At 42.4% G+C, this 22,906-nt stretch overlaps 1 protein-coding gene across 2 annotated transcripts in view; it reads left to right on the forward strand.

The window, feature by feature from the left end:
- The window catches only part of CDS2 (CDP-diacylglycerol synthase 2), a 71,865-nt gene extending 62,145 nt beyond the window's left edge, over positions 1 to 9,720 (forward strand). For both annotated transcript variants that reach the window (XM_056571400.1, XM_056571401.1), the window contains 3 exons: positions 4,738 to 4,857; positions 5,213 to 5,316; positions 9,415 to 9,720. In XM_056571400.1, the coding sequence (XP_056427375.1) occupies positions 4,738 to 4,857; positions 5,213 to 5,316; positions 9,415 to 9,544 (354 nt within the window). In that variant the 3' untranslated portion in view covers positions 9,545 to 9,720. The remainder of the gene's footprint in view (positions 1 to 4,737; positions 4,858 to 5,212; positions 5,317 to 9,414) is intronic.
- The last annotated feature ends 13,186 nt before the right edge of the window (positions 9,721 to 22,906 follow it).

A 22,906-nucleotide genomic window follows, 5' to 3' on the forward strand; every position in this document is an offset into this window, starting at 1 on the left:
TAAATTACTTCACAGAGCTGTCTGCTGACATCATGAGCACAGTGCTCTCTGCTGACATCATGAGCACAGTGCTCTCTGCTGACATCTCTGTCCATTTTAGGAACTGCCCAGAGCAGCATATGTTTGCTATGGGGATTTCCTTTTACTCTGGCAGTTCCTAAAATGGAGAGAGATGTCAGCAGAGAGCACTGTGCTCATGATGTCAGCAGACAGCTCTGTGTTTCAAACGGAAAAGAATTGCCACTGTAGTATTCAGCAGCTAATAAGTACAGGAAGGATTAAGATTTTTTAATAGAAGTAATTTACAAATCTGTTTAACTTTCTGGCACCAAAAAGTTTTTCACCGGAGTACCCCTTTAAGAGCACAATATGCCAAATGCATTGCTTTGTATGTTTTTGGATTAACATTTATCCATGCTTGCAGTACAGGGGACATCTAGTGGTCGTTTTGCAGATTACACATACAGTTTTTACATGTGCTGCAAGTCTGTTTGTGGCAGGCTGAAGGTCTCATGTATTCTATATATCAGTGGTCTTCAACCTGCGGACCTCCAGATGTTGCAAAACCACAACTCCCAGCATGCCCGGACAGCCAACGGCTGTCCGGGCATGCTGAGAGTTGTAGTTTTGCAACATCTGGAGGTCTGCAGGTTGAAGACCACTGATAGATATATATATATATATATATATATATATCTATCATATGTTCATTCTGTATATTACATAAGCGTTTATTTTTTTTTTTTGTCAAGATGATCTCTAGTAAAAAATTTTTTTTTTTTTTTTTTTAATATATTTAATGTAATATGATTTTGTTATGTTGAGATGGAGGGATTGGTGCAGATTCTGCAGTTAAATCCCATGACAATAGGCTTCCAATGCTTATTGCTGCAGAAATCCAATGCTCCATTTTGGATTGGGAATACACATTTAGGGGAATTTATAATCCTTATGTAACATTTTTGCGCAAACCATTGGGACTTATAATGGGTTTCACTGTCCTCTGCACATTAGAAGTGAGTAAGGCTTAGCACAAAAGGGGAGGGCATCTATGGCCTGGCAGAATTACTATATTTATGCCAGTAACTAGTGTTTACTTTAGCGGAAATCTGTGCTAGCCTGCAGCTACCAGAAAAGGGGAAAATTAATTTAGAGGTGCACGCTCATGAATCTACCAGTTCCACCAGCAGCAGAAGTTTACTGAAGATTGGCATTTGAAACGCTGGGCTTAGTAAATTTTATCCAATACATTGTAAGTCAGATATAATGATTTATTAACCCCTCAAGGATGCAGGGTTTTTCCGTTTTTTTGCATTTTCATTTTTTTCCTCTTCACCTTCTAAAAATCATAACGCTTTAAATGTTGCGCCTACAGACCCATATGAGGGCTTATTTTTTGCACCACTAATTGTACTTTATAATGACATCAATCCTTTCACCACAAAATTCACAGCGAAAACTGAAAAAAAAATTTGTGGGGCAAAATTGGAAAAGAACGCCATTTTGTAAATTTTGGGGGCTTCCAATTCTATGCAGTGCACTTTTCACTAAAAATGACACCTTATCTTTATTCTGAAGGTCCATATGGTTACAAGGATACCTAATTTATATAGGTTTTATTTTACTACTTTAAAAAAATTATAACTACATGCAACAAAATTAGTATGTGTAAAATTGTCATCTTCTGACCCCTATAACTTTTTATTTTTCCATGTACAGGGATGTATGAAGGCAAATTTTTTGCGCTGTGATCTGAAGTTTTTATTGGTACCATTTTTGTTTTGATGGGTCTTTCTGATCGCTTTTTATAATTTTATTTTTTATTTTTATTTTTTAGGGTATACAAGGTGACCAAAATACGCAATTTTGAAATGGTTTTATGTGTACCCCACTGACCATGCAGGTTTAATTAACAATATATTTTTATAGTTCGGACATTTATGCACGCGGCGATACCACATATGTTTATATTTTTATTTACATTTTTTTTATGGGAAAAGGGGGGTGATTCAAACTTTTTTTTGGGAAGGGGTTAAATCACATTTATTAACAATTTTTTTTACACTTTTTTATTTTTATTTTTTGCAATGTTATAGCCCCCATAGGAGATTATAACATGCAATACCTTGATTGCAGACACTGATCAATGCTGTGCCATAGCATTGCATTGATCAGTGTTATCGGTGCTCTGCTGCTCCAGCCTGGATCTCAGGCATGGAGCAGCAGAGTGACAATTGGATGGCGGGAGACAAGGTAAGAAGCCTCCCGCTGTCCTCTCAGCTGTTCGGGACGCCACAATTTCACTGCGGCGGTCCCAAACAGCTAACTGGCAACAGTTTTCTCCCGTTTTAGACGCCGCGATCAACTTTGATTGCGACGTCTAAAGGGTTAATACCGGACATCAGCCCGATCGGCAATGTCCGGTATTAGCTGCGGGTCCTGGTTGCTGTTAGCAATCGGGACCTGCTGGGTATGAAGCGTGCTAAGCCCCTGAGTGCGCTTCACGTTTCGGGAGCCGGCGCAGGACGTTAATGTACATCCTGCGTCTTTAAGGGGTTACATTTTTAAGTTGTTTGTTCCCAAGTTACAAGATTACCGTATATTCCGGCTTATAAGACGACTTTTTAACCCCGACTTTTTTTCTGAAAAGTCGGGGGTCGTCTTATACGCCGGGTATTGGGGTCCGGCATAGGAAAACTTATGACAATCTGCCCGGGCCGGCTCCCGTGTGCAGGGGCCGGCCAGAGCAGATAAAAACTAATTACTGATACTAAAAACCAAGGTGTCTCCAGCTGTTGTGAAACTACAACTCCCAGCATGCCCGGACAGCCTTTGCCGTTCCGGGCATGCTGGTAGTTGTAGTTACACAACAGCTGGAGGCACCCTGGTTTTTAGTATCACGGGAGCAGATAATCATAGCTTTTCCTATGCCAGACATCCCTGTGTCCCGAAAGATCTTTTCGGAACATAGGGATGTCTGCCGGTCACTCACCATTCCCCGACCGGCGTGCGTCCTCCTGCGCTTCTCCGCCTCTATGGTTGTACGCATGGGACGTCAGTGACGTCCTCCTGCGACCATAGAGACGCAGGAGGACGCACGCCGGCCGGGGCCTGGTGAGTGACCGGCGGCGCATCATCTTCAGTGATCCGGTCACCGCTCCTACAGGCCCGGGACTGCTGCTATGGTCCATAGCAGTAGATGGTGACCCTGGGCCGGAGGAGCGGTAATCAGAACACTGTGGGGGCAGTACAGACATACAGCCTCCAGCCATACATTGTATATGGCTGGAGGCTGTATGTCTGTGAGGGGGGGGGGGGGCGACTGTCTACTAATGTGGGGGAGCTGTCTACTAATGTGGGGGAGCTGCCTACTAATGTGGGGGAAGCTGCCTACTAATGTGGGGGAAGCTGCCTACTAATGTGGGGGGAACTGTCGACCTAATGTGGGGGGAACTGTCGACCTAATGTGGGGGGAACTGTCGACCTAATGTGGGGGGAACTGTCGACCTAATGTGGGGGGAACTGTCGACCTAATGTGGGGGGAACTGTCGACCTAATGTGGGGGGAACTGTCGACCTAATGTGGGGGGAACTGTCGACCTAATGTGGGGGGAACTGCTGACCTAATGTGGGGGGAACTGCTGACCTAATGTGGGGGGAACTGCTGACCTAATGTGGGGGGAGCTGCCTACTATTGTGGGGGAACTGCTGACCTAATGTGGGGGGAGCTGCCTACTATTGTGGGGGAACTGCTGACCTAATGTGGGGGAACTGCTGACCTAATGTGGGGGAACATGCTGTCTACCTAATGTGGGGGGACATGCTGTCTACCTAATGTGGGGGGACATGCTGTCTACCTAATGTGGGGGGACATGCTGTCTACCTAATGTGGGGGGACATGCTGTCTACCTAATGTGGGGGGAACTATACTGCCTACCTGATGTGGGGGGAACTACACGGTACTGTACATCGCGGTAGGAGGGGTAGTCTTATACGGCGAGTATATCCCAAACTCTATATTTTAACTGTAAAAGTTGGGGGTCGTCTTATACGCCGGCATATACGGTAGTCCTATTCTGAAAGGTTCTCTGTGAAACCTGTTAAACATTATATCATTTCTACAATTGAATTTGAAGCACAGCCTACTGCTTCTACTGTTACATTTTGGCATGACAATAATGTTCTCATGCTTTTAAAAAAAAAATGGTTTGCTCCCTCGACTCCAGCCAGCTCCTCTATTGATATTACCTGTTCTGCTTAGGCTATGTTTACACCACAGAATATCTGCAGAGAGTTTCCGTGGAGACATTTGAAGGTGTGAACATATTCTTAGGGTATCTGGTTGGCTGGACTATTGTCATCATACAGCATAGCAGGTACATCTTGTAGAATTTTCATAGGACTGCTGACTTTCCTAAGATGCAGTAACTAAGTTTCACTCATATCATAATAGGTGACTGCAGAAAAAAAAAGGCTTGGATAAGTCAGAAGGTGCTGATCCTGCGGGACGATGGTACCCAGATGTCTTGGGATATCAGTTTCTTTTATTTTTATCACAGCAAGAGTTATGTAAAATTATTGCCATCAAAAATGCTGGAACACAAATGGTCTGAAGTTTACACCAGTGTGAACAGGAGTCTAAAATTACTCTGTTCTTTATGCATTCATTAAAAATACCTATGTATAGTAGATTAATACATTTATTATTATTTTTATCTCCTGTTATTTCTTCCTGCAGAAGACCGTCTGGATGTATCCCTTCCAAATACACAGCATTGCTCTGTCCACATTTGCATCGCTCATCGGTCCATTTGGAGGATTCTTTGCCAGTGGATTTAAGAGAGCCTTCAAAATCAAAGTAAATATTATGTTTGTGGTAGATGCCCATCTTAGAAGGATGTATGTGGGACATAGAACACGACTGATGTCTGGTGTCCTTAGTGCAGTTTTATGTTCTGTACTTCTGCATGACGCTTATTAATTGTAATTTTGTAGTTTTATCACATACCATATCATAGAACAACAGTGGTCTCCAAACTGCAGACCTCCAGATGTTGCAGAACGACCATCGGCTGTCCGAGTATGCTGAGAGTTGTACTTTCGCAACAGATTGAGGACCACAGTTTGCAGACCTAGGCAGTAGAAGGTTCTCTGTATTCTGTATTTCCAGGTCCATGCTGCCACAATTTCTTATATTCCTTTTTATTTTGCAGGATTTTGCCGACACCATTCCAGGTCATGGAGGCATCATGGATAGATTTGACTGTCAATATTTGATGGCCACATTTGTGAATGTGTATATCGCCAGCTTTATAAGGTAAGTTAGAAGTGGATACTTCCAGCCTGTAGCTCCTGTAAAGTTCTCCTCCTGTTTGATTATTGTTACTTTACAATTTGTCTTCGATTTAAAGGGGTATTCCAGGAAAAAAAAAATGTTTTAGATCAACTGGCTCCAGAAAGTTAAACAGATTTCTAAATTACTTCTATTAAAAAAATCTTAATCCTTCCAATAATTAGCAGCTGCTGAAGTTGTTCTTATCTGTCTGGAAACAGTGCTCTCTGCTGACATCTCTGCTTATCTCAGGAACTGCACAGAGTAGAAGAGGTTTGCTATGGGAATTTGCTTCTACTCTTGACAGCTCCCGAGACACGTGTCATCAGAGAGCACGTAGACAGAAAAGAACAACAAAACTTCAGCAGCTCATAAGTACTGAAAGGATTAAGATTTTTGAATAGAAATAATTTACAAATCTGTTTAACTTTCTGGAGCCAGTTAATATATATATTAAAGTTTTTTCCTGGATAACCCCTTTAAGATCCTAATTTTTTTTGTTTACAGCTCCTATGCAGACCTATGTATCTCCAAGGTTACAGACTAAAAACAAACCCTGTGTAGTCTGATCCTACAGTCACACCCTCTTCCATTTATACCTTTTAATTCGTGAGACACTCATCAAGTGATGCTCATAGTAGCTAGAGATACTTTTCTACATGTGTTGTCTTCATCAATAAAATGTAATACCAGCAATCTACATACAGGGCCATGTATCCTGTCTTGTCAGTATGCTCCCTGCTACAGGGAATGCCATGTCATAGATAATGATGTACGGTAAAAGAATCTGCTTCACAGGGAGCAATTGGCAGGATAATTCCAGCGGTGACCGGACCACAGGACACAACCAAGTAGGTGATTGCAGGATTTATTTCAGAGAACGCGTTGCACTCTGTGAAAAAAATCTTGCAATCACCTACTTGGTTGTGTCCTGTGGTCCGGTCAGTGCTGAAATCATCCTGCTAATTGCTCCCTGTGAAGCCAATTCTTTTACCGATTTGAAGGCTGGAAGCTGCAGACAGGACCCATATTTATCCTTTATGTGCATATCATTGTTGTGTATGACTGTACGTAACCTCGCAGGGTAAGCAGTATTTGACTTGTGATTACCCTCACCCTCCCTCCGTTGTTACACTATGGAGAGCTTTCCTCTACCATTTTAGATAGATAATGATGTGACAGCTCTCTGTGCAATCTGCCCAAATGTAGAAGTAGCTGCGTCTGCAATTGAGACACATTGCTCGGTATTGGCAGCATGTTTAGAGGATTTTACTGTTAGGAAGTTGCTTGTTTTAGTTACCTGCTAAAGGTTTAGGCTAGGTTCACACTGCGTTCAGCCGCAATCCAGCAGGCTGCGTTTAACACAAGTTTTTTTTTTTTTTTTTTTTTTTGTTCTTTGACAAATATACACTGCTCAGAAAAATAAAGGGAACACTAAGATAACACATTCTAGATCTGAATGACTGAACTAATCGTATGAAATACTTTCGTCTTTACATAGTTGACTGCGCTGACAACAAAATCACACACAAATTATCAATGGAAATCTAATTTATCAACCCATGGAGGTCTGGATATGGAGTCACACTCAAAATCAAAGTGGAAAACCACACTACAGGCTGATCCAACTTTGTGTAATGTCCTTAAAACAAGTCAAAATAAGGCTTAGTAGTGTGTGTGGCCTCCACGTGCCCATATGACCTCCCTACAATGCCTGGGCATGCTCCTGATGAGGTGGCGGATGGTCTCCTGAGGGATGTCCTCCCAGACCTGAACTAAAGCATCTGCCAACTCCTGGACAGTCTGTGGTGCAACGTGGCGTTGGTGGATGGAGCGAGACATGATGTCCCAGATGTGCTCAATCGGATTCAGGTCTGGGGAATGGGCGGGCCAGTCCATAGCATCAATGCCTTCCTCTTGCAGGAACTGCTGACACACTCCAGCCACATGAGGTCTAGCATTGTCTTGCATTAGGAGGAACCCAGGGCCAACCGCACCAGCATATGGTCTCACAAGGGGTCTGAGGATCTCATCTCTGTACCTAATGGCAGTCAGGCTACCTCTGGCAAGCACATGGAGGGCTGTGCAGACCCCCCAAATAAATGCCACCCCACATCATTACTGACCCACCGCCAAACTGGTAATGCTGGAGGATGTTGCAGGCAGCAGAACGTTCTCCTCGGCATCTCCAGACTCTGTCACGTCTCTCACATGTGCTCAGTGTGAACCTGCTTTCATCTGTGAAGAGCACAGGGCACCAGTGGTGAATTTGCCAATCTTGGTGTTCTCTGGCACATGCCAAACGTCCTGCATGGTGTTGGGCTGTAATCACACCCCCCACCTGTGGACGTCGGGCCCTCATACCACCCTCATGGAGTCTGTTTCTGACCGTTTGAGTGGACACATGCACATTTGTGGCCTGCTGGAGGTCATTTTGCAGGGCCTTTGGCAGTGCTCCTCCTGCTCCTTCTTCCACAAAGGCGGAGGTAGCGGTCCTGCTGCTGGGTTGTTACCCTCCTACGGCCTCCTCCACATCTCCTGATGTACTGGCCTGTCTTCTGGTAGTGTCTCCATGCTCTGGACAATACGCTGACAGACACAGCAAACCTTCTTGCCACAGCTCGCATTGATGTGCCATTCTGGATGAGCTGCACTACCTGAGCCACTTGTATATGTTGTAGACTCCGTCTCATGCTACTACTAGAGTGAAAGCACCGCCAGCATTCAAAAGTGACCAAAACATCAGCCAGAAAGCATATGAACTGAGAAGTGGTCTGTGATCACCGCCTTCAGAACCACTCCTTTATTGGGGATGTCTTGCTAATTGCCTATAATTTCCACCTGATGTCTGTTCCATTTGCACAACAGCATGTGAAATTGATTGTCAATCAGTGTTGCTTCCTGAGTGGACAGTGGGAGTTCACAGAAGTGTCATTGACTTGGAGTTACATTTTGATGTTTAAGTGTTCCCTTTATTTTTTTGAGCAGTGTCCGTCTGACCTATACATCAAGGCCTTCCATCAAACAGATGCTGCTATCGAAATGTGAACCTAGCCTTAGACTTTTATGCTGAAAGCCAAACCAACATGATCGCACCATGCTTAGGGCAAGAGAAACAGCCAACTCTTAAGAAAATAAGCATGAAATAAGGTTATAGTGTGTGGGCTCCAAACATGGCAAAGTGGAGTGACTGAGCATGCACACTGCCACTCCATTCAATCTGGTGACATTTGACCTCTGTTCACATGATCAGTGGGGGTGTCAGCAATCAGACTCCCACTGTTCTGCTAATTGTTACCTATCCTGTGGATAGTTCTTTTGGATAGGGGATAACTTTAAAGGAGTAGTCACACCCCCAAAGTATTTCCAGTCCATTGTGCCCGGGCTGCAAAAAAATAAAAAAAGAAAAAATTTTTTTTTTTAATAGACACTTTAACTCACCTTCCTCCGTCCCCCCCTTAGCGCCGCTACAACGGTTCGGTCCTCCGTCCGGTCTCCTTCCTTCTTCTATGTGCACGGATTGTCACACGGCACTCAGCCTATCACTGGCTGCAGCGAGGACCGAACAGCTGTATCGGGGGAACGGAGGAAGGTGAGTTAAAGGGGTACTCCGGTGCTTAGACATCTTATGCCCTATCCAAAGGATAGGGAATAAGATGGCTGATCGCGGGAGTCCCGCCGCTGGGGACCCCCGGGATCTTGCACGCGGCACCTCGTTTGTAATCAGTCCCCGGAGCGTGTTCTCTTCGGGTCTGATTACCGGCGACCACGCGTCAGGCGGCGTGTGACGTCACACCTCCGCCCCTGTTTGACGTCACGCTCCGCCACTCAATCCAAGCCTACGGGAGGGGGCGTGATAGGGGATAAGATGGCTAAGCACCGGAGTACCCCTTTAGTTTATTTTTTATTTTTTTGCAGCCCGGGCACAATGGACTGGAAATACTTCTCAGTAGATTGCTCCTTTTGTAATAACCTCTTTTAAGCTTACATAGAAGTGAGAGGTCATGGCTGCACGTCAATTGGTTGCTTTATAATATTTTTACTGCTGCTTAATAAGTAACATTTTCCTTTTTTCTTTTGCAGGGGACCTAACCCAAGTAAACTAATCCAGCAATTCTTAACTTTACGTCCTGACCAACAAATTCACATCTTTAACACCCTGAAATCACACCTAATGGAAAGAGGGATGCTGGAGATTGGCGAGGGTGTGTAAAATAGCTGTATATCCAGTCAGGGCACAACACCTCCACCTGGCGCATGAGGGGTCACTGTCCCAACAATGCTGTTCCAGCCCTTCCCACAGAGGACTCATTAACCCCTTTGCTGCCGGAGAAAGTTCCAGAAGCCCCTCCCTCTTTTCCTCCGTTTGTAAACATTCGTGCGACCTCATACTGTTTTTTTTATTTTTTTTGTTCACATCCTTATGTTTACATATAATTTCTAAAGATAAAGCCTGTTACCTTCCCAGCCAGGCCCACAAAAGGGGGTACCTGTAGAATGGGGGCATGTGACCATAGCAAGATATGAAAGTTTTGGAGAGTGGAGTACAGAAAAAACATCCATAGTTCGTTGAATTTATAGAGAACATAGTAGAGTGATTAAAGAGGGGGTTCCATCATCTGATGACTTTAAAGGAGTTTTCCAGTGCAAGACTTCCGTGTTGGCTAAACTATGGTACCCCACACGTCAAGAGAATGTGGGTCCCACATCCTTCTATTTGAATGGAGCAGTGGTTGGATGTTTGCTGTCATTTGCTTTGGCAACTCCTTGAGCTGGACAAAGATCGCAGAGTACAGACCTGCGGATAGGGGATGAGAATCCTTTACGGGAAAACCACTTTCATCTGATCCTTTTGTACATGCAACTTTTACTGAATACAGTAGAATTTGTTGCATTAATTCAGTGTTTCCCAACCAGGGTGCCTCCAGCTGTTGCAAAACTACAACTCCCAGCATGCCCGGACAGCCTTCGGCTGTCCGGGCATGCTGGGAGTTGTAGTTTTGCAACAGCTGGAGGCACCCTGGTTGGGAAACACTGATTTAATGATTCATTACTGGGGTTCAGATGCCATGACCCATGTTGGAGTTAAATACAGCATACAGGTAGTAATCCCCTCCATGCCTTGTTAATGTCATTACAGCAGTTTACAATTTGACCTTGCAGTCATGAAAATCACAATATTAATAGGTCAATGGGATAGATTAGTGATGACAAAAATACAATTTGTACCATAGCCACCTTATGCTAGTCTATAGTCCCAGCCTTATATTTGTGCCTTATCTTACCAGGAAAGATTAAAGGACCTTAACATGTATAGAAGAAAGAAGAGACAGGGGGGATATGATAGAGACTTTTATATACATAAAGGGAATCAACACGGTAAAGGAGGAGAGCATATTTAAAAGAAGAAAAACTACCACAAGAGGACATATGTTTTATATTAGAGGGGCAAAGGTTTCTGCAGTAATATCAGGAAGTATTACTTTACTGAGAGAGTAGTGGACGCATGGAATAGCCTTCCTGCAGAAGTGGTCACTGCAAATACAGTGAAGGAGTTTAAACATGCATGGGATAAGCATAAGACTATCCTTCATATAAGATAGAGATAGGCATAAGGCGATCCTTCATATAAGATAGAGATAGGCATAAGGCTATCCTTCATATAAGATAGGGATAGGTATAAGGCTATCCTTCATATAAGATAGAGATAGGCATAAGGCTATCCTTCATATATAATAGAGATAGGCATAAGGCTATCCTTCATATAAGATAGGGATAAGCATAAGGCTATCATTCATATAAGATAGAGATAGGCATAAGGTTATCCTTCATATAAGATAGAGATAGGCATAAGGCTATCCTTCATATAAGATGGAGATAGGCATAAGACTATCCTTCATATAAGATAGAGATAGGCATAAGACTATCCTCCATATAAGATAGGACCAGGGACTATTGATAGGATTCAGTATATTGAGCAGACTAGATGGGCCAAATGGTTCTTATCTGCCGACACATTCTATGTTTCCATGTGTCTCTATAGACTGCCATAAACTTGCTGACTTGAGCGCAGATTTCCTGCTTTATTTTCAGATGTTTCAGCAGCACAGGGAGTTGCTCTTTATGCAATTTCCTAGTATTTTATTCAAGCAGATACGATCTGGCAGAAATAATCCATAAATGCTTCGTGCACTGAAAGGTTGTTCTATAATAACGGAGTGAATTGCACAGCTGGGAGCCAGTAAGATGGAGAGTGGCCTTTGGTATAAGCAGCAGGGGGCATGTAGAGATCAATAAGATAAAGTCATCCCATGGTCGAACTCAAGTCTTTTCTTTGCTCCACTTTCTTTAATGCTACCAAGAGAGGAAACGGTTGGTCATGTTGTATTTTTAGTATTTTATCCTTTGCACAATGATTTCCACTGCTCACACTGTTTTAGCATCTATGTATATTAGCATTTTATATGTTCCATCTGGTTTAAGTTATGTCTTGTTATTTTTATGTTTTGTGATGAAGGACTGATTATTTAGAATAAGTATTTTTCTCGGAGATATTGAGGCATCACACATTGTCTGCTTGTACATGAGGCTCTGGTTGTGCATTTGCCTATATACATGCTATTGCCTATGTGTCTCGGACAGATCTCATTTTTTTTGCTAAGACTTCTGTATACACACATTGTTACTTATTCATCCTTTCTTAATTTTTTTTCTTTTTTACAGTTCAGTTCCTTAAACATATTTTTCGTGCAATTTCCCTCAGTGGCATTCTTATGTAGTAGGAGTTTTTAGAGGGAGTAATTGAACATTTTCTTGAGACCCTTTTTTATTTAAAGGGTTTGTACGAGATAAGAGAATATTTCTGCTTCTATCCCCTCCCCCAGAAACAGGGCCACCCATGTCCATGATCTTGTATTGCAGCTAACATGGATTCAACCTTTCCCACCACCCTCTGCTGTACTGTAATGTTGTGGTAGGTAGGTCGCTCCCTTGGGCTAAAATAGTGCCATGACTGTGACGTACTATTATCACTTATGGGTGCCAGCTGTGTCATCCTGTGATCATAGATAATTCTGATCCTGGTTGTTTAACCCCTGAGATGGTGCAGTAAATGTAGACTACAGCATCTTAGTGGTTAGACATAGTTGGGAGGCTCACTCCATAATCCCATCTGCACCCCCACAATAATGGGATGCTGATGGGTTTGCATGGCAGCTGGGGGCCTAAAGAAGGTCTGCCCTCTGTACATGCCTAAGAAACCCTGCCAGAAGCCTAAAGTGGTGCCATTAAAACAGTCAACTTTTTATGTAAAAGACCAGCCCTCCTATAGCTATGTTAATAAAAAAAAAAAAAAAAAAGTGCTAAGGGCCTTTCTTAAGGGGCTGGGTAGGACTGAGATGTAAAACCCAGATATAGCCCATGGACAAGAGGGAAAACAGAAAATGTTTTAGAATATCATAACCCCTTTTAGTTGTAGTCATCCCATATACATCCATTAGCTTAGTGTTTTTCAAACAGTGTGTCTCCAGCTGTTGTAAAACTACAACTTATATGCAGGAGCAAAGCAAAGAAAGCCGCACTCTCCACTTGATGACATTTACTTTATTGAAACCAAGTCAGCGGGTTCATAGGTCATAGATGCTTGCTATAGGGTTAGGCTAGACGAAATGTGCTTGACTCACAAAACGGACACCGCCCCATGGAGGTGCCCCCACATCTATGACCTATGTATCAGCTGACTTTGTTTTATTAAAGTAAGAATGTCATCGAGATATCGGTTTTCCTTTTCGTGTGTGGTAAAACTACATTTCCCAGCATGTCCAGACAGGCTTTGGCTGTCTGGGCATGCTTGGAGTTGTAATTTTGCAACAGCTGGAGACACACTGGGAAACACTGCTCATGTTGCACCAGTCAGACAGCGGTTTGGCTTTGATTTGCAATCCACTTAGCACCAACTAGTGTTTAGTAGCTATTCCCCTTTAAAGTGTAACCCTCTTTTCAACTGTATCCTATAAATCTATAGTGTAAGCAGCGATAAGAATCTTTAGAATATCTTATTACAGAAAAATGCCCCTTTCTCCACTTATCAAACACTTCTCCTTCTCCTACCTGCCCCTTGCACTGATCACTTGCAATTCACTGATAAAATCCATCTTCAGAGAGGCAGAGATGGAAAATCAGGATAACGCTGCTACTAATAGAAATCTATGGAGAGGGGAGGAGAAGGAGTAGGAAGGAGAGACACACACACACACACGTGCTACTGGTACTTCTAGGAAATTTTTCTATTCCACTCCAGTTGTAGATTTGCATCTCACACTGCTCCGTTTTGCTCTATAATGTCCTCCATGCTGCTGCTGCTGCTTCTGAGGTTCTGCTATAGAGATATAGGAGAGCAGAATCTTTTTATTCTGTGTGCTGTGTATGGGAGACATCATATCAGCTAGTCTATTCTAGTCTGGAACTAAGGTAAGGGGAAAACGGTCTAAAATGCCCTGGTCAAGTTATATAATGGCTAACAATAGTGCAACTCCTCATGTACACACAAATGTGGCTTACACGTGAAACAGTGGTTACACTTTAAACATTTTGGTGCCTCTCAGCATCATGGAATCCTGTTTGAAAGGGAATTTGATGCTCTTTGATACATAAGTGTAACGTTGTACTCTAGTTAATGGAATGCACTAAATACCTAATATTGCCTCTGCTATTATTTGGTCTGTGGGTGCTGATTGACAAATTTGGGTGGGACAGAGGCGCAGCACATTTTGTGTATGTATATATATCCCAAAGGATCTTTGCTATGCTCATGTATGACTATAGTATGGTAGTGTCTTCACCCAGTCCCTGATATCTGCACGTCTGAACCAGAACAGAGGTTTAGGATTAGAGCGCAGTTATATTCTGATATATACTTTTTAAGTTATCTTTACGTCCTCTTCTATGAATATTTTATTGGAATTGTTTGCCCACTTCATTTAGTAACTTTCTATTTTAGTTACACCAGGGTATTTTAAGTAGTTGCCTGTGGAAGTGTTTAAAATATTTTTGTGATCCTCACCTTTTCTAAAAGTTCCATGGGTTATACTGCCAGCCAACATCTGTCCTGTTACATTACATTTAAAATAGAATTATAATAAATAAAATAATAATGTGAATTTTAACCAATGTGAGCCATGGAATTGCAATATTCTTGGATATGGATAACTTACCAAAAATCAAGATTAGACATTTGTACTGCAATTATAAATGTTATTTAATTTTAATAGGGAATTTTATGTTGTGTATATTGGACTTATTTTTGTTATGTGCATTTGATTCTTTATACTTTATTAGATTTATTTTTCCTATAGACAGGATAGGTGCTAGCTGCTGGGGGCCCCACTGATCAGAAGAGAAGGTCCCATGTAGTCATGTTTGTATGCTGGTGCTCCATTTAAAGTATATTAGACTGATGGAGACTGATGTACTCTCTGTAAGTCCTTCAGATAAGTGGTTGCATACATACCTAGCTAGAGCTCCATTCAAATAGGGACCATGGGGCCCTCCTTATGATCAGTGGAGCCCTGAGTTATCAGACACACTTTTTGTGTATAGGTGATAAGTATTCTTGGAAAAACCTTTATTGGGAACCTACAGGAGCAGTTTTAGAATGTTTTGCCTTAAAATTATTCTGCCATAATTCTCCCATAATATGAGAGGCCGAGCTCCTTACCTAGTCTTAAGGGAGGCTCCGGAGGAAAAAAAAATGTTTTCAAATCAACTGGTGTCAGTAGAGAGCCCTGTGGTCAGACTGAAAAGAACTACACAACTTCCTCTGTAGCATACAGCAGCTGATAAGTACTGGAAGGATTAAGATTTTTAAATAGAAGTAATTTGCAAATCTGTATAACTTTCTAGCACCAGTTAATAAAAGAAAAAAAAATTTCTCCAGAGTGCGTCCTTAAGGGGTTAAGGATTCCATACCCATATTTGCAACACAAGAATGTTTGATGAATGGGTGTATGCTGCAGAGAGTTGTCATTGAGCCCCTTAAAGTGAATATGAGTGACACATCCAAGTGTCCAATAAAGCTTGGTCTCTTATTGGTTTTCATACAGTGCCCCTTAAATAGTTCTGGAATTTTATGTACTCTCTAATCTAATTCTCCGTTAAATTGCTCACAATTTGTATGCACAGCAACGGAATGAGACTTGGAAACTGGACTTGGCTTCCAGCTGACTGTCAATCAAGCTGGAATGGAAGGGGGAGTGAGGGGGTGTTCCAGCCCTTAGCACTTTAGGGGCTTAGGAACGCCTCTTTGCACTAGAGAATAAAAGCATTATTGATGTTATGGAAGCTGACAGATATATGAAGGTATCATGTGTCTCCTTATCCTAAGAGCAATCTAACAGTGTCAGCAGTTTGGAATTTGAATTGCAAATGGTAGATTCCCTTTAAAATTTCACAATCTCTGTGATTTCTTTTTCATAGTGACTAGTTTCTGGAATTTTTGCCTTTAATTCTAGACTTTGTTGAGACTTTTGCTTATAACATAAGACACAGCGCAGTTTTAGATACATGGTATGAGAGTTACGCCTCACACCTGGCAAAGCCCATTGACTTACATTTAAAGGGGTACTCCGCCCCTAGACATCTTATCCCCTATTCAAAGGATAGAAGATAAGATGTCTGATTGCGGGGGGTCCCGCCGCTGGGGACCCCCGCGATCTACCTGTTGCACACAGCGTTCGTTTAGAGTGTCAGGTGCAGTGCCGAAGGCTCGTGACTTCACAGCCACGCTCGTGACGTCACGCCCCCTCAATGCAAGTCTATGGGAGGGGGCCTGACGGCCGTCACGCCCCCTCCCATAGACTTGCATTGAGGGGGCATGGCCGTGATGTCACGAGCCTCCGCCCTGCATCGCCAGTCATCCGCCATTGAGCGACGTTCGCTCCGTGCACCGGATGTCTGGGGTGCTGCAGCAGAGATCGCAGGGGTCCCCTGCGGCGGGACCCCTGCGATGTCTAGGGGCAGAGTACCCCTTTAAGTCTGGCAGGTTTCCATTGTGATGTCTGTCTTTTTTACAGGAATATGTGCAGAAAGCAAAACTGTCCTCTTGTCAGATATGATGGGAATATGTGAGGGCCATTTACAGAACCTGCAGTATCTCTGCAGACGGACACTTTCTGAATGGCCTTTCTGTCACATGATCTTTTTCATTTGCAGATCTGGATCACTTATTAATCCTATAATATAAAATGTGATTTTTCACAGCTGATGTTTTGACTTTACAGCTATATGATATACTGTACTATAAGGCTGCATTCACACCACGTTTTTGCAATACAGTTCCCGTATCAGGTTTTTGATGAAAAACTGATTCCTCAAAACTGGACTAAACTGTATCAAAACGTGTACAAATTTTAACCCGTATACGGTTTAAAAAATGTCTGGTTGCATCCATTTTTTATTAAACAAAAACTTATACGTTTTTAACTTTTCGCTCCCATTATGAATAAAGTTTCACTTGTTTGATTGAAATTCCAAGAAAAAAAACTGTGCAAAGTCAAAAACCGTATGATGAAAACCAGTTCTGTACGGTTCCCATTGACTCCCATGTCTTAAAAAAAACCTATACGGTTTAATACAGTTTTTCACCCGGACCAAAAGCCGTGCTAGACTACGGTTTTGGGTATGGGAAAAAAACTGACAAAACCTTACAGGATGCAAAACGGACACAACCTGATGCATCATTTGGCATACGGTTTTCAATGGAGAGTCAATACATTTTCAATACGGTTCCATACGGTTTTCACATTGAAAATGTATACAGGAACTGTATTACAAAAACGTGGTGTGAATGCAGCCTAACAGAGCCAGTATGCTTTTGTTATGGTTTTGTCGTGTTGTGTTTTTTTTATTTATAGTTTTGTACAGTCTTGTTTATGCGGTCATTACGTTCAGATGGTTTGCCTTTTGCTGATCAGAGGAGTTCTTCCATTTTAGTCTATAAATGGCTGAAGGTAAACTACCCAGTTGCTATAGGGTTTGTCCTATACAGTTGAGTACGTTCACACCACGGACCTTCTGCGCAGAATTTTAGGTGCATTACATTTTGTATAGATTTTTTGTATTGGTTTCATACCTCAGAATTTCCACGCAGAAACAAAAGTTCTAAGCATAAAGCAAAAATCACAGTGTCCTGGTAAAAACAAAAAACAAACTATTCCGAGCAGACACTTTGAGTCCGTCGTGTGGGCCCACCCTAATATCCATTCCTGCACTCCATTATAGGAGACTGTAATGTGAGGTAAAGAGGCGCAGATATAATCCACGCTACTTATATTCCTCCATCTTGGTGGAAGTGGTTTAAAGTTAACCCTGTCAGGAATGGACTTTTCCAGTTAATGTGCATGTAAAAGCTCTATATCCAAACCGTGGATATCCAAAGGTTGCAAAACTACTATTTAGAGATGAGCGAACTTTCAGTAAATTCGATTTGTCACGAACTTCTCGGCTTAGCAGTTGATAACTTTTCCTGCATAAATTAGTTCATCTTTCAGGTGCTCCGGTGGGCTGGAAAAGGTGGATACAGTCTCCTAGGACTGTATCCACCTTTTCCAGCCCACGGGAGCACCTGAAAGCTGAACTAATTTATGCAGGATAAGCCACCAACTGCCGAGCCGAGAAGTTCGTGACGAATCGAATTTACTGTAAGTTCGCTCATCTCTACTACTATTCCCAGCATGCCTGGACAGCTGTTGGGGAAAACCATGCTTCTGTTTTAATAGAAATCTGTGCTGTACTTCATGTTTTCTTTCCAATTACATAAACATGATGTGTTGTGGTATCCATGTGGATTCCTCACCCAGTAGCTTGGACAACCCACCGAGTGGCGGTAAAAAGCATCTAAGGGTGCGTTCACACACTATTACTAGCAGCGGGTATCCTGCTGCGAGTTACGCAACCATTGATTTAAATGGGTCCACAGACAGTCTGCATTAGTGTCAGATTTGCGGACTGTCCACGGACCCATTTAAATCAATGGTAGCGTATCCCACAGGGGGAAACTCGCTGCTAGGTACTAGCGTGGGAACGCACCCTAAATCTGTGTTCTGGGTAGAGACAGAAAATCTGCATACCTTTTTTATAGTTTACACCAGTGTTTCCCAACCAATATGGTCAGCTGGGAGTTGTAGTTTTGCAACAGCTGGAGGCACACTGGTTGGAAAACACTGGGCTAGACCAAAAGCTAATGGTCGCTTTGGTCTATAGAAGTAACAGCACCATAAATCATCTGTCATGATATTTATCATACTGTAATGTGTGTTTTTGTTTTACATAGGACTGCAGGTAGATCTACTGAATTACCTAAAGTCATTTAGGAAGGTTACCCTTACCATCCTTGGGTCACTTTTCACCAGGAGAATTAGGGCTGGTTCACATCAGGTTTTCTCCCGTATGTAATTCATTATGATGTTATCTGACTATCTCTAGTTTCCCAACCAGTGTGCCATCAGCTGTTGCAAAACTACAACTCCCAGCATGCCCGGACAGCCGAAGGCTGTCCGGGCATGCTAGGAGTTGTAGTTTTGCAACTGCTGGAGGCTCCCTGGTTGGGAAACACTGTTTAACTTCTCCATTCCTACAGTGAATAGAGGTATTATAACAGTATTTCCTATGATAACCAGGCCCTATGGCTTTGCTGCTATGATATTGTATTTTTTCCAGGTGATATTTTGGTGGGTAACATTTATGTTTTTTATTTTTCCTGAAATGGACTTTATGGTCACCAGAGAGCGTTATACATGATTTATAGGGACCACATTATGACAGATTATACAGAAATTATGTTTTCTTTTATGTTTTCCGCATTGATATGTGGAACTACTGTATAAGGCCTCATTTGCGAGGTGGGGGGAGGTGGTGGAGCTGTAGCTTTTGTTGCTGTAGCTCTACAAAAATCATGATTTAAAGTATAACTTTCATCATGCACTGGCGACAGGATATCTGCTTAAAGGGATACTTTATTTATTTTTTCTAATCAACTGGTGCCAGAAAGTTAAACAGATTTGTAAATTACTTCTATTAAAAAAAATCTTAATCCTTTCAGTACTTATCAGCTGCTGTATACTATAGAGCAGGGGTCTCAAACTGGTGGCCCTCTAGATGTTGCAAAACTTTAACTCCCAGCATGCCTGGACATGCCCAGTCATACATTGGTTGCAGCTAACTGCTGTAGGCATGCTGGGAGTTGAAGTTTTGCAACATCTGGAGGGCAACCAGTTTGAGACCCCTGCCATAGACAAAGTTATGTAGTTCTTGCCAGTCTGACCACAATGCTCTCTGCTGACACCTCTGTCCATGTTAGGAACTGTCCAGAGCAGGATGGGTTTGCTATGGGGATTTTCTTCTACTCTGGATAGTTCCTGACATGTACAGGGGTGGCAGAAGAGAGCACTGTGGTCAGACAGAAAGGAACATCTCCACTTCCTCTGGAGCATTCAGCAGCTGAAAAGTACTGGAAGGAATAACAGTTTTTATTAGAAGTAATTTACAAATCTGTATATCTTTCTGGAGCCAGTTGATATGATGAAATTTTTTTTCCACTGGAGTACCCCTTTAAATCTCCCAGAAGCTCTGTAGCCCCTTACTGAAGTCCCATGCAAGTCTAATGGCAGCATGAACTGGACCCAGGAGGTGGTGTCAGGTGCAGACTGTCTTTTGACCGGCCCCCAGTGTAGTTAAAGGGGTACTCCGGTGCTTACACATCTTATCCCCTATCCAAAGAATAGGGGATAAGATACCTGATCGCGGGATAGGGGATAAGATGTGTAAGCACCGGAGTACCCCTTTAAGAGTTAATTTTCATATTGCAAGATTGAACGGATTGAGGTAAGGAATACATTCTTTTACTCAGGATTACCCACACTAACCACCTGTATATTCAGGTTAGTGGGGTTGATCCATCTGTCGGTTTCCCTTTAAGGAGGAACCTGTAGGAAATTGTATAGCTTTATAATATTTAAATATTGTAGTTGCTAAAATGAGAATACTGTTTATTGTGTGAACTTTGGGTATTTTGCTGTTGACATCTTTTTAGGAACTCTGATAATTTGGGGAATTTTTACCTAGACCAGCATTGTGCTAAAAAAAAAAAAAAAAAAATATCTATATATATATTTTTGGATTTCCCAGCAGCTCAGTTCTCTGCAGTTGACTCTTTGACCAAACCCATGGTTTCCGTGTATGTTATATTCAGTTTATGTTAATAAAAGACCTATTCTTGGTTATCAGATGTCTTTTCTCATATCTAGGCATATTCGGCTGGGTTCATACTGCACTTGTGTTTTATGTTTCATACTATACCTTTGTACAGAAAAACATAGTATGCAGTAAACCTTATATGTTAGTGTGTACAATATAAACATTCTCCTGTGTGACATATAGTTTAAAAGGGTTATCCAGGAAAAAACTTATTTTATATATCAACTGGCTCCAGAAAGTTAAACAGATTTGTAAATTACTTCTATTAAAAAAATCTTAATCCTTTCAGTACTTAAGAGCTTCTGAAGTTAAGGTTGTTCTTTTCTGTCTAAGTGCTCTCTGATGACACGTGTCTCGGGAAACGCCCAGTTTAGGAGAGGTTTGTTATGGGGATTTGCTTCTAAACTGGGCGGTTCCCGAGACAGGTGAAATCAGAGAGCACTTAGACAGAAAAGAACAACCTTAACTTCAGAAGCTCATAAGTACTGAAAGGATTAAGATTTTTTAATAGAAGTAATTTACAAATCTGTTTAACTTTCTGGAGCCAGTTGATATATATAATTAAAAAAAAAGTTTTTTCCTGGAATACCCCTTTAATGTATGTTTTTATCCTTTTGAAGAATATGAAATGTATATGTTAAGCATAAACACAGATGTGGTGTAGACCCAGCCTTAGTATATGTTATGCTCTATGCCACTGGTCTCCAACCTGCGGACCTCCAGATGTTGCTAAACTACAACTCCCAGCATGCCCGGACAGCCGTTGGCTGTCCGGGCATGCTGGGAGTTGTAGTTTTGCAACATCTGGAGGTCTGCAGATTGAAAACCACTGCTCTATGCTGTTGGTAAGGCCCCTTGCACACTACAGAATACCCACCCCGAACATGCAGTCTCCCCATTGACGGCAATGCATTTCTGAGCAGATTCCCCCCAAAGAATGAACATGTCTATTATTTTGGCGGAGTCTGGAATTGGAATTTTTTGCTACGGACATTCCGCATTGTTACAGAATCCCATTGAAGACAATGGGAGGCTGCTGCATCGGAATCTCTGGCAGAAATTCTGTAGTGTGCACGGAGCCTACAGCTTTGCCATACTATGCTTGTCTGTCTAGTTCGGTAGCATTTGGTCAGTAGTTACCTCTCAAAGATGTACTGCTAAGTATGAAGTATTCAACTGGTTGTGTGGTTTTATGTGATTGTTATTATTTGTTTTATAGCCAAAGTGCAAGGATTAGGCATGCTTAAAGGGGTACTCCACTGGAAAACATTTTTTTTTTTAAATCAACTGGTGCCAGAAAGTTGAACAGATTTGTAAATTACTTCTATTTAAAAATCCAGTACTTATCCAGCTGCTGTATACTACAGATGAAGTTCTTTTCTTCTTGAATTTCCTTTCTGTCTGACCACAGTGCTCTCTGCTGACACCTCTGTCCATTTTAGGAACTGTCCAGAGCAGGAGATGTCCTACTTAGGACAGTTCCTAAAATGGACATATGTGTCAGCAGAGAGCACTGCGGTCAGACAGAAAGGAAATTCAAAAAGAAAATAACTTTCTGTGGATTATACAGCAGCTGATAAGTACTGGAAGGATTAAGATTTTTTTTTAATAGAAGTAATTTACAGATCTGTTGTACTTTTTGGCACCAGTTGATTTAAAAAAATAAAATAAAATTGTTTTCCAGTGGAGTACCCCAAATACAAATATATATAATGTTCTCTGTTTAGCTTATATTCGGATCAGAGAGGATGTCTAATCTGTCCTATTCCTGCATTTTACACTGTGGCGAACATGTTAAAGCATCGGATCTATGAAATATTTTGTCCATCTTTCTGTAAAAATTTTGCACTGTAGTTTGTGTTCAGGTCTGTGTATTTCTTTGCTGTTACCCATTACCGTGACCCCCCCCCCCCCCCCCGACCTACGATGGCCCCGACATAGGATCATTTCAGCATACAATCACTCTCAGAGGCCATCGCATGTTGAAGGCAGCATCAACATACGATGCTTTTGTATGTCGGGTCCATCGCATAAACGGCTATCCGGCAGCGCAGACTGCTTCAGCTGCCACCGGATAGCCGTTTACGGTGCCCCATGTGGTCCGCTGACTATCACTTACCTGTCCTCGGGGCTCCGGCGCGTCATCTTCGGGATCCCCTGCATCGTCGGCGCTCTCCATCATCACATCGCTGTGCACGCCGTCCCGTCATCCAATAGGAGCGGCGTGCGTAGCGACGTGATGGCGGCGACGGAGAGCGAAGATACCGGGGAAGCAGAGGCCATGCCGGAGCGTCGGGACACCTCGGGGACGCGGAGACAGCGATGG

Source organism: Hyla sarda, chromosome 4, assembly GCF_029499605.1.
Source record: "Hyla sarda isolate aHylSar1 chromosome 4, aHylSar1.hap1, whole genome shotgun sequence".
Classification (NCBI taxonomy): domain Eukaryota; kingdom Metazoa; phylum Chordata; class Amphibia; order Anura; family Hylidae; genus Hyla; species Hyla sarda.